We start from the raw sequence: 17,538 nt of genomic DNA on the forward strand, positions 1-17,538 counted from the left end.
ACTTTTGGAAAAACTCGCTAGTTTAGCGGGAAAACAGCTATAAATAGCTAAAATTCGGAAAACCGTAACTTCTATACTACTAAAGCTACAGACTTGTGCTGCATCTTGTTTGAAAGGTATTTTTAAATGCTATAAACGCCTTCTATATGCAATTTGTGTAAATGTAATAGTAAACAAGAAGGAAAGCTAGCTTCGGCCAGCCGAAGCTTATATACCCTTGCAGATCATTCCTATTAATTAACAAATCGCAAAAATGTTCAATTTTCTAACATTTATCATTAATTTTCCGATGGTTCCTATGACAGCTATATGATATAGTCGTCCGATTTTGATCAAATTAAAATTGAAATTCGGAATTATTTAAAAAGAGTCATATCCTAGAGTAGAAGATAATACAATAAAAACCAAAGAAGCTAGAATTTATTTCCTATTACTTTTCCATTAATTTTCCGATCGTTCCTATGGCAGCTATATGATATAGTCGTCCGATTTCGATAAAATTAAAATTGAAATTCGGAAATATTTAAAAAGAGTCATATCCTAGAGTAGAAGATAATACAATAAAAACCAAAGAAGCTAGAATTTATTTCCTATTACTTTTCCATTAATTTTCCGATCGTTCCTATGGCAGCTATATGATATAGTCGTCCGATTTTGATTAAATTAAAATTGAAATTCGGAAATATTTAAAAAGAGTCATATCCTAGAGTAGAAGATAATACAATAAAAACCAATGAAGCTAGAATTTATTTCCTATTACTTTTCCATTAATTTTCCGATCGTTCCTATGGCAGCTATATGATATAGTCGTCCGATTTCGATAAAATTAAAATTGAAATTCGGAAATATTTAAAAAGAGTCATATCCTAGAGTAGAAGATAATACAATAAAAACCAAAGAAGCTAGAATTTATTTCCTATTACTTTTCCATTAATTTTCCGATCGTTCCTATGGCAGCTATATGATATAGTAGTCCGATTTTTTAAATAATTAATTCGAAATTCAGAAATATTAAAAAAATAACATCCCCAAAAGTAGAAGGTAATATTTCAAAAAACCCCGAAGTTAGAATTTTTTAAAGTTTTTTTTTTCCGATTGTTCCTATGGGAGCTATAAGATATAGTTGTCCGATCCGGTCGGCTCCGACATATATACTACCTGCAATAGAAAGAAGACTTTTGGGAAAGTTTCATCCCGATAGCTCAAAAACTGAGAGACTAGTTTGCGTAGAAACAGACAGACGGACAGACGGACAGACGGACAGACGGTCAGACGGACAGACGGACAGACGGACATGGCTAGATCGACTCGTCTAGTGATGCTGATCAAGAATATATATACTTTATGGGGTCGGAAACGTCTCCTTCACTGCGTTGCAAACTTCTGACTGAAATCATAATACCCTTTGCAAGGGTATAAAAAAATATGAACAAAAGACAATTTTTTAAAACTTTTTTTTTAGCTTTTTTTATTTTTCTCAAAAACGGCTGTAACGATTTTCTTTAAAACTTTAAACTGTATAGCCCTTGAGATTCCTTAAATTTTGGTATATAACACATTACTGTAAGTCACGTTTAAAAGTTATTTTTATACGAAAATAGCCACTTTTGCAAGCTCGAACTACTAACGCTCCCTGAGTATTGAATTTTGTGTGAGGGTATCCGAACTGTATTTTAGGGTCATGGAATCAGAAAATATGCACTTAAGAGTTCCATATAGGAATCTTTTGTTCTACGATTTTTGGCACGCTGCAATAGAAAATGCCTGTGAAGGGAAAAAGGCTGGAATAGTCTGCTAGGGCGGGCCGAATGAGAAAATATTAGAAAGTCTATTTAATGACGAGTGTAATAATTTTTCGTCACAAATGTTGATATCAGAACTTTTGTATGTTGAAGGTGCGATCGTCACTAGTTTTTTACCTCGTTAAGAGGTGTTTTTATTTGATACTCATATATGGGTAAAATTTTGATAAGTAATTTCCTTCCGAATAATAAAAAATTATTTGTTTTTATTTTTTGTTAAAAAAAAATTTTTTTGTGTTGTTTATGGGCACGGGCTATTTTTTAGGTAGTGGACTATATTTCACGCTTTTAATTCCTTAAAATCTATGGCCTTAAATTTAACATTTATGGCCATTTTTACTATTTTTAAGTCCACAATGGCCTTAAATCACCATTTTAGGCAATGTAGTCCATGTTTCCTTAAATCTAGGAATTTTTTTTTTCTGAGTGTAGCTAATGAGTACAAAATGGGAAGAAGGGAGGAATCAATCCAAAATTGTATTCTTGATTTAAAATAACTTCAGATATTATTAATATTATTGTTATATCGAACAACTTTTCGTCCAAAATATTTTATTTCTATACAAGTACAAATATAATCTATAATTCATATTACTTTAATATTTTATATTTTTACTTCCTATGATATGTTTTTTGTGAAGAAATGGAAGACCAAAATGACTCGTACATGTGCAGCTCAACCAAATATTGCATTCTTTTCCAACGTGATTATGCGTCATTCACACGCCAATTAAGGAGTTCCCTTTGTCCCTTCCACTGAGTGCAGTTTGCCTTTCATATGCGAGTATTTTTTGAGTCAACACGCCAAGTCCGTTCGGTGGCATATTGAACTTTGCACCGCCAGCAGCCATCGGCCATTGCTTTCCTAACGAACCACAAAACGTCCACAGGTCCGTCACAAATCACGGCCAACACGTGCCAGCCAGTTCGGAGTCGAAAGAGTCCAAAGAGTCGGCAGTCCAGCGTCCCGGCACCAGCACCTTCGCTTATTAACAATCCTCGGAGAGATTCGCCATCGCCATCGCCCCACCTCGATGGCTTTTCCTTTCCCATTCACATTTCCCCGGCATCCGTGTTTGCCATTTCCCGTTGCCGTTACCATTTTCACATTAATGAAGTGCTCGTGTGGGCAAGTTGTTACATTTTCTTTCGGTCTGGCGTTGATTACATGAGAAATTCATGTTCAAATTCAAATTTAAAACTTTGCCAACCGACGGGGAAAACTTTGTTCGACCAGGTAACCGATAAAAAAGAGCAAAAAAACTAAAAAAAAGGAGGAAGCCAGCCCAAGTTTTTTCAACAGAAATTTTCAGCTCGACTTATGTTGAAGTCGTGCCATTGCACTTTCCCAGGGCTTCGCCTGATTTGCTGGCGGTGGAGGTATCTCAGATATATTTCTGTCTGACCACCGTTTTGTCGCTGGCCAGTGCAGTGGAAATATTTCGCATTTCGCTCGTATTTTTCCAATGCGCTGCATTCAAATATTATCAATTTCTGCAGCTAACGATTTCTCTTGCCAACGCTAACTGATTGAATTGTTAGAACGTTTTACGTGTGCGGCATCGAAAATGCGCAACATAGCCACGCCTTCGCCCTCCGCCCCTCGACCTTCGAGCACCGCCTGCCACTCAGCCTGAACTTCGGCGGCGGGAAAATCAATTTTCGTCGAAATAAATTGTCGAATTTCTGGTATAAATTGCAACCGTTTGCCCAACACTTTTCGCAACGCGGAGGAAAAAGCTTTTCCCTCCCTTTTCTTTTTTAATTTTAGGTGGTTTCTTTTTTCCTTATGGCGGTCGGACAAAATGATGTCACATAGGAAATATTTATTTATCACAGTCATGAGATGAAAGCCATTTCATCTGATGGCCATAAATAACTATTATTCAACTCGGATAAATCACATTACCGTGCAAGTCATCCCTTCTCATTTAACCCGTTATATTATCTGCTCGTTAATTTGTTTAATTATTTAGTCACGATTAATATCGATTGGAAATTATTATGAAGTTTAAACCAGGAAACACGTCTTGGTAAAAGTAAATGATTAATTAATACGCTAATTTAGAAGTTATATTGATACCAATAATTGGGTAATTAGCCATTTTGTTCTTGCTTCCTTAATTTTATTTTAAAATAATTATTGAATGATAGTCAAAATAAAATATCTATGTCGATTGCAAGTTATAAAGATTAATTTTGCTTCTACCGTAGTTATTCCTAATTTTAATAACAGGTGTAACACAGAAATCTCTTTCGGTAAATAACGGTTAATCAATAAGATTCAGATTATAAGTATCTTAAAAACATAATTTTCCAGATTTTATTTCATATCTGAATCTAAATGGATATCATCCGTCAATTTTATTAGTTCTTGAATATTTGCAAGCTGCACCACACTATATAAATCTTAAGACATAAAACCAAATTAATTCTTTAAATTGCGCTTATCTGAACTTCAATATATTTCAATGTCCTGGAGCAGCAATTAAAGCGAAGCGGCAAGCTGGAGGATTTGTCTATCTAATGAATACGTGTGACCCTCGGCACTCTGCCTCCCCTCTTTCCAGATTGTGGAAAATGAACAGCAGTTTCATTATTTTCGTGGTGCTGTATGATTATCATCGACATCGCTCATACGCCGTGGATGACGGGAATTGGCTGTCTGTGTGGCTGCTCCCCGGCTTCTCTGCTAATTGTTCCTAAATGACAATGCAAATTTGTACAAATTCTCAACGCCCCCACCCCCCACACCCACACCCACAGAAAGACACGGACACAGACACGTAAAACGCTTTTCAAAATAACCGAAAAATTTGTGTTAAATAAGCGAATAAAAGCAATGAAAGTTTTGCCACTTGCCTGCGTCCGGTTCGCTCATTCGTGTTGCGTGTCCATCCGTCCGTCGTCGGTCATTTCCTGTTTTATTTTGCCAACTCATCATCATGGTGGCCAGAATGGTTGGCATTAGGTTTAAAGACGGCCCGTTCAGGAGGCACGTTTTGGCGTTTTCAGCACTTTATCCCGATGCCGGTTTTTATTCCCATACGGAGCACTTTCGTTTTCAATTTCAATCCAAACGGATGATTACTCGTCAGTTGCGCTGATTGCTCCACGTGATATGGACATTAGCATTTCTGATTCAATTTCGGGACATGATATTGGCCTTCCCACCCGTTTTCATCCTCATCTCCCCGGGAATCCATTATAGTTGACAGCCTTAAGATAAACTCATACAATGTCAACATGAGAGCTTCTTCTCTTTTTTCGCCATTGTTTCTAACCCTCGCAGCGGAAAAGAATTTGTTTAACAAGCACTTATTTAGATTATATTTGTTGATTTCCACTTATGGAGCACTTAATGCGAACACGATTTCTGTATCCCCCATCTCGGATTCTATATCTCCCAGATCCGTTTCAGCTTTGAATTTTGCGAGCCATGCCACACCACCCAGTCCGTGTTTGCCACTCAACTATGATTGATAATTCTGATGATTCATGCGTGTAATTCAGCTTGGGGATTTCTGCTTCCTTTTCTCGTTTTCCTTGCGGGTCAGAGACATTATGTTGTGACATTTATAAGAAACTCAACTCATATGGGTCATGATTTTTTGATTGCCTTTTGCGGTTTCCAAGGAAGTTTCTCTTGGGTATGAACTTTAAAGTCGCTGTTTTTGGGTATTTAAATATATATTTTTTATTTAATTTATTTCTATCAACATTTTTATAATTTTAAATAGTTTTCTACTGTGACAAAGTTTTAACCATTATTTTCCTCCCACTTAGAACTATCCTTTAAGGGCGCCCTTTAAAATAGCCGTAAAGAGTTTCCTAAGTTTACAGTAAATTTTCAGCTATTTGGACTGCCATTTCAAGTAAATAACCGCAGCCCATTAAAGCCGTGCTAATTAAAATTCAGCACGTTCTCACTGTCGCACAGTTGAGTCAAGTTAAGTTGAGAGCCATAAGCCAAGCCATAAAACAGCCAAACGAACGACCGCACAGAAGCCATCAAAAATATTGTAACACATTTTGCCTATTAATTGCGAGCCAGACCACCGGTCCCCTTACAGTCTTCAGTCGGCAACTCAGCATTCACAATTTTCCACCTTTTCCCAGCCCGAACCCATTGCGCTCATCCTAATGAAATTTTGCAACATTGTCGGTGGGATTTGGCGTGGCCAGTTCGCCTGGAATTGGGTTCCTTTCGGTGCTGGCTTAAATAATGAAAACGAAAACTATAAACTCATTTGAGTATTGGGAATCGAAATGGCTACGTGATTCGCAGCATCTGGAAAGTTTACAAAGCTCACAGATGCCAAAGAGTATGGCAAGGATTTCTCAAAACTTGAATTCAACAAAAATTCATCAGTAAAGCAATTATTTTTATGGTTTTGAAAGTTTGGGTGAGTTGCCTACGGTACACAAATATTGTACATACAGTAACACTCGAAGATGCGTGATATCCGAATTAATTTTGTAAGAATGGAGTTTGAGATAATGGTTTAAAATCTACGAGCCATTAATAACACCTCGAGAGTAAGAAACAATTCAGGTTTCTGAATTCTTGCTAGAAAATTTATTCAGAATCGCAACCAATTTTTGGAATGCTTGAACCCGATCCCGGCCTCAAATTCAGCCTGTGGCCCCAATTGCCCGCATGTTGCTATGACAGTGGAAATAAATTGCCAACGCGTTGAACGCAGAATAAACCGAAACCATGTAGGCAAATGGCTCCCCCTCCCCCACTTGCAGGTACAAAGAGATATACAAAGTTCCTAAACTTCAGTTCCCACTGCGCAACAAGACCGACGAAATACGCGTCATCCAGCCATTTTTTTTATTTTTGACTGACAAACAGGACTGACGAACAGGTTGAAACCATCACCATCTGCAGTGAGCCAAAGGTTGAAACATATTTATGGTAATTAAAATTGATTTGAAAAGTTTAGATTGTCTCTGTGGTCGCACACTCTCTTCAAAATTTACAATGTTTCAGAGTCGGAGTACCGGCTTTGATTCCTACGCAGTCTCCGGTCGGTCGTATAGAGCGAATTTTGGCAACAGATCATTCTGGTAACCCATTTGTACAATGCCGAACAAAATAATAGCACTGGAAAATCATGCCGAGATTTTATTATTTGTACTTTGTTTACTGCTTTCCTTTCAGAGAATTGTATCTTTATGATTATGAATATTTCAATAAAAAACGAATGTAAATATATTTATTTATTGCCTTACGATACTGCTTTTTGCCCTATTTGGGCAAGCTCACATCCCTACATCCTTTAAGATGTCTAGATTTTGGTTCTATTACTTTGACCGCAGATGTACTTACCAACAGCCTGCATGTGGACAAAACTTTCTAATTAAAGTTGCTGCAGCCCCGCACTGAAAAGTTGACAAGTTCTCACGTGTGTTTGTATTTGCAAAGGCGAGGACAAAGTTTTGGGTGTCGGCTTTTAGGCGCACTGCGTAATATATTTTACTTTGGCTGATGATGTTGTTTTTGCCTTTGCTGCGGTCTCGATTATGCAGGGAATTTAAGTCTGATTTTAATTAGCTATCCGAGCAATTAGGCGAGCGTCAGGCGCTTGATAAAAACGTTCGGAACAAGGAAAATAAAACAGAGTGTCATTAGAAAGTGCAGAAAAATACCTCTTTTTCTAAAGCCAAATTTCTAAATTTCCTTTTAATGTCCTTAACATATAGTTCTTATTTTGATTAGTTTTTTTTTTAATATCCTTAACATATAGTTGTTATTTTGTTTATTTTTTCTTAAAAAGTTATACAAAATATACAAATTTTCTTTGGATTTTATCCTGGTAATGCACTTTATTATTCAATCCTAGATTTCATTTACAAGTTTCAAGTACAAAAGGCGAAAATTTCCCCTTTGAACGCACTTAAGTTTAAGCCAAGTCGGACCTGAAAAGAGTAAGGGACTGCACCGAACTCAAATCGAATAAAAATACAACTGGCGAACTGGGCAGGCAGTGGTAAATGAAAATAGAAGACAACGACTACCCGCTGCTTTGCTTTCGAGGCTGCAATATTTTTAAGTTTCCCATTCAAATTGAATTAAATAATATGCACTCGACTCGCAAACAGAACTTTCCCCGAACTTAACTTTCGCTGAACTCAACGGGGGATGGGATGGAAAAGCAAGGATGGGTTGAAAACGGAAAAGGGTAAGCAAAATAAGGCAAAGAATCTGAGGAGGTTGGCTCCAACTTTCATAATTCATTTCTGCCTGAGTGTAACAATTTTTGCACTTTATGACTTTCGAGTGCGCGCTGTGCGAGTGCCTTGAGTTTGACTTTGGGGCCCGCAAATCATGCAATTGCACCAGCAACTATGGCAGCAACTACAACTGCAACTCTCGGCGGGAACTTTAAGTTGCAAACATTTTGGGTGCATCCTGCTTCTCCGAGGGGTCACCCTTCTCGCCTCATTTTTGTGCTAATTACAGGGGCAGGACGCGGCTGCAGACGGTGCATTCCACTTGGCAACAGCCGAAAACAAACTTGCGGCCAAGAACAACAAACAGGCAACCAGAAAACGACGATAACCGTAAAGGCCAGCCCCACAGGGAAAAAATAACAAAAATTGAAGGAAGTCTTGGCTGAAGAATGCGACTAGGGAATACCATTCAAAATCGTTTTTCAATATTAAAAAAAAAAAAATTATATCCAAAATACACTTAAAAAGGATATATGGGACACACCCTTTTATGAATTTATATGAAGCTTTTATGTAGAGAAATTCCTACGATTTTAAATGGTTCCAGTAAACAACTCCCTCAAAAAAAAGTCAATCCTCTTAAAAAAAAATAATGCATTCTTATCTCATGTATATACATAAATTACCAAACATTTAATATACCCCTGTTTCAATACTGAGTATAAAACAAGGAGCGAAAGCGAAAACGAAAAGGCAAACAAAAGACCAGCGACAGGCCAAAAGGCAAGGCCAAAAACTTGACCAGGAAGTTGTAAACGGCCAAACGGCATTGGGGCAGGAGTCCAGTCCTGTTTATGTTCCCGATGAGGTTCCAGCTCAAGCCGGTCCAGAGAGCAAAAAGGGCTGGAAGGCAAAACAAAGCCGCCAGTAAGTTGGTGGGCAAGAGCAAACAGATTGGCAGGCGAAAAGACCTCGGGCCGGGCCAAAAGCGCTAGTACATGCTCTACCAAAACAGGTAGGAAGTCCGGCTAAAATGCTCACCACTTGTTTACCTGGAAGTGCCGGTCAAAATAAAAAACAACAAGAGGCAACCTCTGGGCTCACAAAAAAAGCTCCAATTCAACCAACCGAAAAGTTTTGCCTTCTGCCGATCATTAAGGAAGCTTAGCTTCTTATCATAAGTCGTAGTTCTATCTTGAAAACAAAAAATTTGTAGCCGTTTTAGATTGTAAGAGGGTTTCAAAAATGAATTTTCTTTAAATTTAAAATATATTTAAATATATTTTTTTATATATTATTAATTTTTTATTTTAGTACTTTACTTCCTCACAATTTTCTATAGAATTTAAGTAAGCTTAAACTTTTCGTGAAACAAGTGCAGACAGCTTAGAGCAAATGTTGACAGTGTAATTCCCTCTAACTGAAAGTTACCCAAAGGCAAATAGAACTTCAACGGTTCATTAATTATGCCAGCCGCAACATTAGTGCCTCAATTGATTTGGGCAATCCTTCATTTGCGCTGCATCAACAGGACTTGGTTTTCTCAATAAGACTGGGAGTAATACATTTAATGGAATATTCAAATTTTTGAGGGTCATGTATTGACACATGTGTTATTTCGATTTAAAAGAATATCCTTGTAAGTTTGGGGTTCGATTGCGTTGGCATATCTGCCGTCCATAAACATTGTTTATGTCACGCATTGACACGCGTCGTCCTTCTCGGTGGAACAACAGAATTTTTCGATTTATATGTATATACAAAGACAATTGAATGCGCGGAGTACCCAAAGGACCCTGCTCCTGCAGACGGAGTTCGATGTTCGGTTTCGGTATTCGGTGCCCGCTACTCGGAATTCCCCTTATCGCAGGCCCACTCCCACATAAATATAAATAAATACATACGAATAAATAACTGAAAAGGATATGGGTGCCGGGAAATGGAGTCGGAGTCGGTCATGGAGCACAATCGAGAACAATAACAATGCCGCAAATAAAAGAGGAGCCACGGCAATGGGTTGGTTAAGTGAAAACACTTGAACAATTCAGCCGGGCTCAGTTGGGGCCGAATAAATAATTCGCTTTTGATGAATTTGAGGCACGTGAATTCTCAATAAAATACCCATACAATAATTAAGGTAAACGGGGTGGTGCAGTTGTGGGAAACGGATTTCGAATATTTAACAGGTAATACATATGTTTATCTACACTTTAAGCTTAAAGATAACCTAGCTTAACAAAATTATTAACTAGAACAACATTAGATTAACTATTTTATTATTGTGTTTCTTCAAAACCACTACATATTGTTAATTAACTAATAACTTCCTAAAGCTGTTAATATTGTTTTAGTACAGACAAAATAATAATAATAAATAATACAGACAAATAATTTCCCCATTCCCGTGATACAAAAAGTTAATTAAAAGAACAACTCTAAAACAGTTAAACCAAATACAGCCTTTGAAAATTATCTTATTTTTTATAACCATTAGGTTTTATAACCAAAAAATCTGATTAATTATATCTTTAATACCTGGCGATCCAAATAACGTTCGCCAAAGAGCACTACACTGCGTTGATGAAGTGATAAAAATCTTTTAAAAATGAATCCACTTAGGCCAAATACCAAATACCTCGGGCAGCAGAACACAAAGTTTAAAACTATTTGCCAACGCTTATCAGAAAATACCACACGAATCTTAACAATGGGCTGCTGAGCAATTAATCTCGTGGAACCAAACCGAACAAAACAAAACAAAACACAGCCCGAGAAATCCGGTTGCCTCTAATGCGGCTCATAATTTATGAGCCTTCGCACGCACACAAAAAGTCTCGGCGTTAGGAATCAACGCTCACATAATTTGCATAAATTGGAGATGTATCAACCGAAATTGAGGTAATAAAGCCAACAGCCGACGGAGGGCCCTATCAAGTTCTGGGCTTTGATGACGGAGATGCTGATCTGCTATCGGGGCACTTGTAATTGGCACTAATTTGCTTTCACTCCATCAAAGAATCCCCCCACGATTTAAATGCAAATGAGGGCGTTCCACTGGATAGCGGAAAACAGGTTGGCTGCAGAGCGAATACTATTAAAATCAATTAAGAAATGGAAATAAAATCAATCTCCGAGCATGGGCGAACATCCTCTCGTATGAGGAAGCGAAACAAACCAGCTTCGCCTTTTATCACAATTTATGCAAGACGCTGACAAAATGTTAATAATTACATTCGCTCTCACCGAAATTAAGTTGAGCACTCGCAGGTGTGGGACAACCCTCAAGAACCAGATACGAGACATGAGATACGAGATCTTGTATCTGCGAGATGCGACCGTGAACCCCAAGAGTTCAGCCGTTAATCAGCTGTTTCGGCATCTTGAGGTGCTGCATTCTGCCGAAACTGAAGAGTGGAAATCGTCGAAGAAACCACTTAATTGGCCAAGAGCAAACTCCGCTCTCCTGCTCATCTGCCATCCCAAGAAAAATAAAAATAAACTAAAACCCCCGTCTTAATCCGGTTATTAAACTTTACACTGCGCAGCAAGATCGTGTAACTTCTCCCGCGATTCCGTTTCGAAATGGATTGGTTTCATCGACTATAAAAATGCTGCGCATGCTCAGTGACGCTTTTAGTTCGTTCAAAAATTTCAAAGTGTTCGGTGCGGGACACGAGTATTCTCACGGATAATAAACAGCAAATAGGATCCCTAGCAAATATGTCGCTCAAATACGTAAGTGGGCAACTCTTCTGTATAATCGTGAATTTCTAATTGCTCCAAATGTATATGAAACTGGTGATCAGAGCTGGTCTTTCCTGAAATAGTCTTCATAGGAATGCAGCAAATTGTTCTAATTAGCTATCTACGTAAGCATCATTAGTGAAATTCCAGTTTGCCGCATAAATTACAATTTGCAATTTGTTCTGGCAAAAAATTATCATAATACAATAATTTTTTAGGTGAAGAAATCAAATTTTAAAATTCATCGCCAATTAAATATTTTATTAAACAATCCCAAAGGACTGGCAATCTGACTTTGACTATTTTATATATAACTCGGAGCAGTTATTTATTCAGTGCAATAAATGGCTTTATTATCTGAGGTGTGAATCTGCGAGCCATGAGCATAAGATGACGTATAATTTCTTTCTATTCAAACAGCGAATTTGCATAAATTTGAAGCTCGATTAGTTTCATTATAGTCGCTATGTTAATCATGGCCGGAGAAGGTCTAATGACCTTTCCCACAAGGGAAAGGAACGTTTGCGTTAGAATATAAATGCGAATAGAACTGACCATAAAAAATCCAGTTTAGCATGTGCCAAACAATGCAAGGCTTTTGCCGGTTTGAAGGTCGATACAAATCAGGTCGAAATAATTTTAGCGCTCCCACACTTTTAGAGCTAAAATTTGGAAATTGGAACACATTTGGAATGGCTGTGACCATATTAAACAATCGGGCGATAACTTAGGAAATTGGTCAAGAAATTAATTTGAGTTATTATGCAAGGCAGTCTTTTCTTTTAGATATTTCCACGCTTTTTACAATTAAATGTTAATTTTAACAACTTTTAATATGATCTTAAACGCATTTTCAGTAGTTTGAAATTACAAATGTAAAATGTTTGTATTGAATAACTTGAAGCGATCTTTTTAGATTCACATTAGAATTGAGTTTATCATACTCAAACAAGAAAGGAAGCTAGCTTCGGCCAGCCGAAGCTTAAATACCCTTGCAGATCATTCCTATTAATTAACAAATCGCAAAAATGTTCAATTAATTTCATTAATCTCAGTAATTTTCCGATCGTTCCTATGGCAGCTATATGATATAGTCGTCCGATTTTGATCAAATTAAAATTGAAATTCGGAAATATTTAAAAAGAGTCATATCCTAGAGTAGAAGATAATACAATAAAAACCAAGGAAGCTAAAATTTATTTCCTATTACTTTTCCATTAATTTTCCGATCGTTCCTATGGCAGCTATATGACACATTAGTCGGATTTTTTAATTATTTAATTCGAAATTCAGAAATATTTAAAAAATAACATCCCCAAAAGTAGAAGGTAATATTTCAAAAAACACCGAAGCTAGAATTTTTTTAACGTTTTCTTTTCCGATCCTTCCTATGGGAGCTATAAGATATAGTTGTCCGATCCGGTCGGTTCCGACATATATACTACCTGCACAAGAAAGAAGACTTTTGGGAAAGTTTCATCCCGATAGCTCAAAAACTGAGAGACTAGTTTGCGTAGAAACAGACAGACGGACAGACGGACAGACGGACATGGCTAAATCGACTAGTCTAGTGATGCTGATCAAGAATATATATACTTTATGGGGTCGAAAACGTCTCCTTCACTGCGTTGCAAACTTCTGACTGAAATCATAATACCCTCTGCAAGGGTATAAAAATAAAACAAATAATCTTTTAGCTTCTGATGCATAGCAGCCTTCTTTCTATTCAAAATAATACAGATTTACTTTTCTGCACCAAATAATATAAATTAAATTTTTTATTCCGCAGTTACTAATTGCTTCTGCCGTGCTGATCGCTTTGAGTGCAGCTGATGTGTCGGAAATAAAGGCGAATAAGGTGGATCTGCCGTTTAACGACTTACTGCCACCTCTACAGGATGAATCGAGCACCAGTACGACGACCACAACTGTGAGGCCCGCCACAACGTTGGCCACAAAGCCCACCAAGAAATCGTATTACCAGAAGCCAGCTAACCTGGCCAAGGAGGAGAAACCGAAGACCATTGCTAGCAAACAGGATGTGGAGCAACTGCCCCTGGATCTGCTGCCACCCTTCGAGGATGTGGCTCAGCCATCGGAGTCCAAGCCTCAGACCGTGGTGAAGACTACGCCAAAGCCTGTGATCAGGGTCACTCAGCCACCAGTGGTGAGGGTCACTCAGCCACCAGTGGTGAGGGTAACTCAGCCACCAGTGCTTAAGGTCACTCATCAGGCTGCTCCTCGTTCACAATACTCTGTTCAATCAGCACCAGCACCCCGGCCCCAGTACTCCGTTCATCCTGCTCCCCCAGCGGTACAACCTGTCCACGGTTCTGCTGTAGGAAGCGGGTTCCAGTCCCGATTCTCCAACTACTTCCTCACCAGCACCGTTCGCCCAAGACGCGGTCCTTTGCCCACGATCACTCCCTTCCCGCGCTTTGTCAGGCTGTAGGAATCCATTTAATTAGATAAGATAAGCAACCATTCAAAGGCCAAGTCAAAACATAAAATAAATAAGATACGAAACACACTGAGATAATGAGTGGAAACTATGCGGTATTATTTAAAAGCGACTGTTTAAGCATGAAACTCACACAAAATATTCCAAGATTTCAAATGTTGATGGATCTTAAATAATTTATGAATGCATAAAAGTGAGCATTTTGGATCACAGAGGCATAGACATCTGTTGGCGCTCTGCGAAGTCAGGTTATCTGTTTTAAATTAACACCTTTGTACAATAATTAAACTGGGTAAGCTCCACTCAGTTACAGATTACATAAAGAGTAATTATTAAAAAATATTCTCATAATTAAAAAGTGAATTTTCTTAAGTAAATTCAGCTTTAAAAGAAAGTAAGTACTTGGAACGTAAGAGTTTTAAATAATATATTGCAGTGTAAAAAATATTTTAAATAAATGAAAAAAAAATTTTAATTATTAAAATAAAATAAATAATACCAGAGTCAAAATCTGCCAAGTGGGCCACCCCTGTTCCGAAGGTCCGATTTTCATCGAACTTTTTTACTTTTCCGGTTCACAACGAAAATATAAGAACTTCATTTGAACGGTTTTGCGAAGTTTTGAGTTTTACCGGAGTTATAGGGGTCAAAACATGGCATTTTTGACACTTTTTCGAAAAAGTTGGACTCAGTCATTAATTCATAACTTCGGAACGGTTAGATTTATCTTTATGATGTTTTCACTAATCGCTCAAGAATTATTATGGCTTTCCATAAAAAAATTTAAAAAAAAATTAAAAATTTTTGTTCTTAAAAATAAATCAACATTTTTTTTTAGTTTTTATTTTTTTCAGTGTTCTTCACCAGCTATAGAGTTTAAAACCATTTGAAAATAAAGTTTGATTCATTACGAAAAAGATCCAAAAAAAAAAAAGAGTGGCCCGGCCAAAGGTTTTTCGCAATATCGATTTGAAGAAGGGCGCACAGCGGTTTCCCATACAAAAACGGCTTGCTCGTGAAAACTGGCTGGTCAACACATGCCGTAGCGAGCGTAGCGTCAGCTGTCAATGGGGGACTTTTTGCCGTTTTATATGGTAATCCGCTGTGCGCCCTTCTTCAAATCGATATTGCGAAAAACCTTTGGCCGGGCCACTCTTTTTTTTTTTTGGATCTTTTTCGTAATGAATCAAACTTTTTTTTCAAATGGTTTTAAACTCTATAGCTGGTGAAGAACACTGAAAAAAATAAAAACTAAAAAAAAATGTTGATTTATTTTTAAGAACAAAAATTTTTAATTTTTTTTTTAATTTTTTTATGGAAAGCCATAATAATTCTTGAGCGATTAGTGAAAACATCATAAAGATAAATCTAACCGTTCCGAAGTTATGAATTAATGACTGAGTCCAACTTTTTCGAAAAAGTGTCAAAAATGCCATGTTTTGACCCCTATAACTCCGGTAAAACTCAAAATTTCGCAAAACCGTTCAAATGAAGTTCTTATATTTTCGTTGTGAACCGGAAAAGTAAAAAAGTTCGATGAAAATCGGACCTTCGGAACAGGGGTGGCCCACTTGGCAGATTTTGACTCACCAACAAGACAACTTTCCGCTCGGGGTCTCAAGTTTATCTTCTTTTTTCGCATTATAATGTAAGCCAGTTAATTCTGTGATGAAATAATTAGTGGAGAAGAGATGTCAAAAATTTGACAGTTCATTTTCAAAGAGCGAAATGTTGGGCCAGGTGTCTCCATCCCGCAAAATCAGCAAAACGTACCCATTTAACTTCTAAAACTCCTTTTCCTTCCTCAAAACAAACACATTTTAGTGTCTACCGCAAACGCGGAATTCAGATTCATTAACAGCATTTAATTAATTGCTTGGCGCCGCCGAAACAGAAACTGACACTGAAAGCCGCTGTCAGCTGCCAAATAGCTACAAACGTTTTAGCCCCCGGCTAATATACATATTATGGCACCCAAGCCCCAGCCAAAGCCCAACCGAACCCGAATCCAAATCCAAGCGTGAACCCGAACCCATCGCTTGACATTCGCTCAACCTGCTAAATGCTAATTACTTGGCGTTGATGATGTAGCCGACATTCGGGCTGTCAGAAATTTGTCGCACTCGTATTGCCATTCGAGTGCACTCCAAGTCCCACACTCAGATAAAAAGTAACATTATTAATAATTATAAAAATATTCTGTCTTTCTCGAAAGTTTTTAAATAAGTTACTACTTTATAAAAATAAAGGTAATACAAGAAATTAAATGGCTTTCCGTTTCATTGCTTTCTGAATAAATAATGTTTTGTTGAGTTTTTATGTTTGCCCTAAATATTTCTGCAAATTAATTTGAAAAATATTTTTGTATTTATTTGTTTTAGATCCATTTGATTTTCCAAGTGCTGTTCAGTGGGAATCATGAATGTAGCTCGGCCGATCTAATCAAATCATTGCCATACCGATTAGCCATATTTATGGCTCCCGTTTGTCACTGGTATTGTTGTTATGGCCGTTGTCCATTTGGCCGCGTTAATTACACGGCTGATTGACATTAATGCTTTCCATTGGCCGATGGTGTTATTGGCGGCAAGTCCGATGGCGATCTTGATGCAACAGCTGATTTAAATGGCTATCTGGCCTCAGGCGTAAGTGATGCAAACATTGCCGTTGATTAATGGCATTAAAATAAATTTAATATGCCATTAAAATGATTCTGATAAATGTGGATATTTTGGAAGGAATACCCTTCCATTTAACCAAATGTGTTCCAAACATTTTCATAGTAAATGCAATACTTGCATTATATTTACGAGGGCTGTCTGATAAATAACCGACCTAACCATGATGCACGCGACTTTTTCAAAAAATTTTTTTTTATTTTTCTACATAGTCTCCTTGTAACTGAACACACTTCTCCCAGCGATGCTCCCATCTCTGCAACCCTTCCAAATAGTACTTGACGTCTTTGTCTGCAAAATACGAGTTCACGAAAGAGATTGCCTCCTCATTTGACGAAAATCTCTGGCCGCCGAGCGCAGTTTTAAGTTGAGGAAACAAAAAAAAGTCGCTTGGTGCTAGATCCGGTGAATAAGGTGGATGGTCAAGCAGTTCGAACCGCAATTCGTGGATTTTCGCCATGGCGACTGTTGAGGTGTGAGATGGTGCGTTGTCTTGGTGAAACAAGACTTTCTTTTTTTGCAAATGTGGCCGATTTTTCGAAATTTCTTCCTTTAGCTTGTCCAATAATGATGCGTAGTATGCTCCTGTTATAGTTTTTCCTTTTTCGAGATAGTCGATAAAAATAATTCCATGGCTGTCCCAAAAAACACTCGCCATCACTTTCCCAGC

General features: G+C 37.6%; 1 protein-coding gene across 1 annotated transcript; it reads left to right on the forward strand.

Moving 5' to 3' along the window:
* Positions 1-11,634: 11,634 nt before the first annotated feature.
* LOC108068207 (uncharacterized) lies at positions 11,635-14,681 on the forward strand. Its single transcript, XM_017157635.3, has 2 exons — positions 11,635-11,720; positions 13,519-14,681. Exons 1-2 carry the CDS (start codon positions 11,706-11,708, stop codon positions 14,179-14,181), a joined length of 678 nt encoding a protein of 225 aa, XP_017013124.2. The 5' UTR covers positions 11,635-11,705; the 3' UTR covers positions 14,182-14,681.
* The last annotated feature ends 2,857 nt before the right edge of the window (positions 14,682-17,538 follow it).

Source organism: Drosophila takahashii, chromosome 3R, assembly GCF_030179915.1.
Source record: "Drosophila takahashii strain IR98-3 E-12201 chromosome 3R, DtakHiC1v2, whole genome shotgun sequence".
NCBI classification, from domain to species: Eukaryota; Metazoa; Arthropoda; class Insecta; order Diptera; family Drosophilidae; genus Drosophila; species Drosophila takahashii.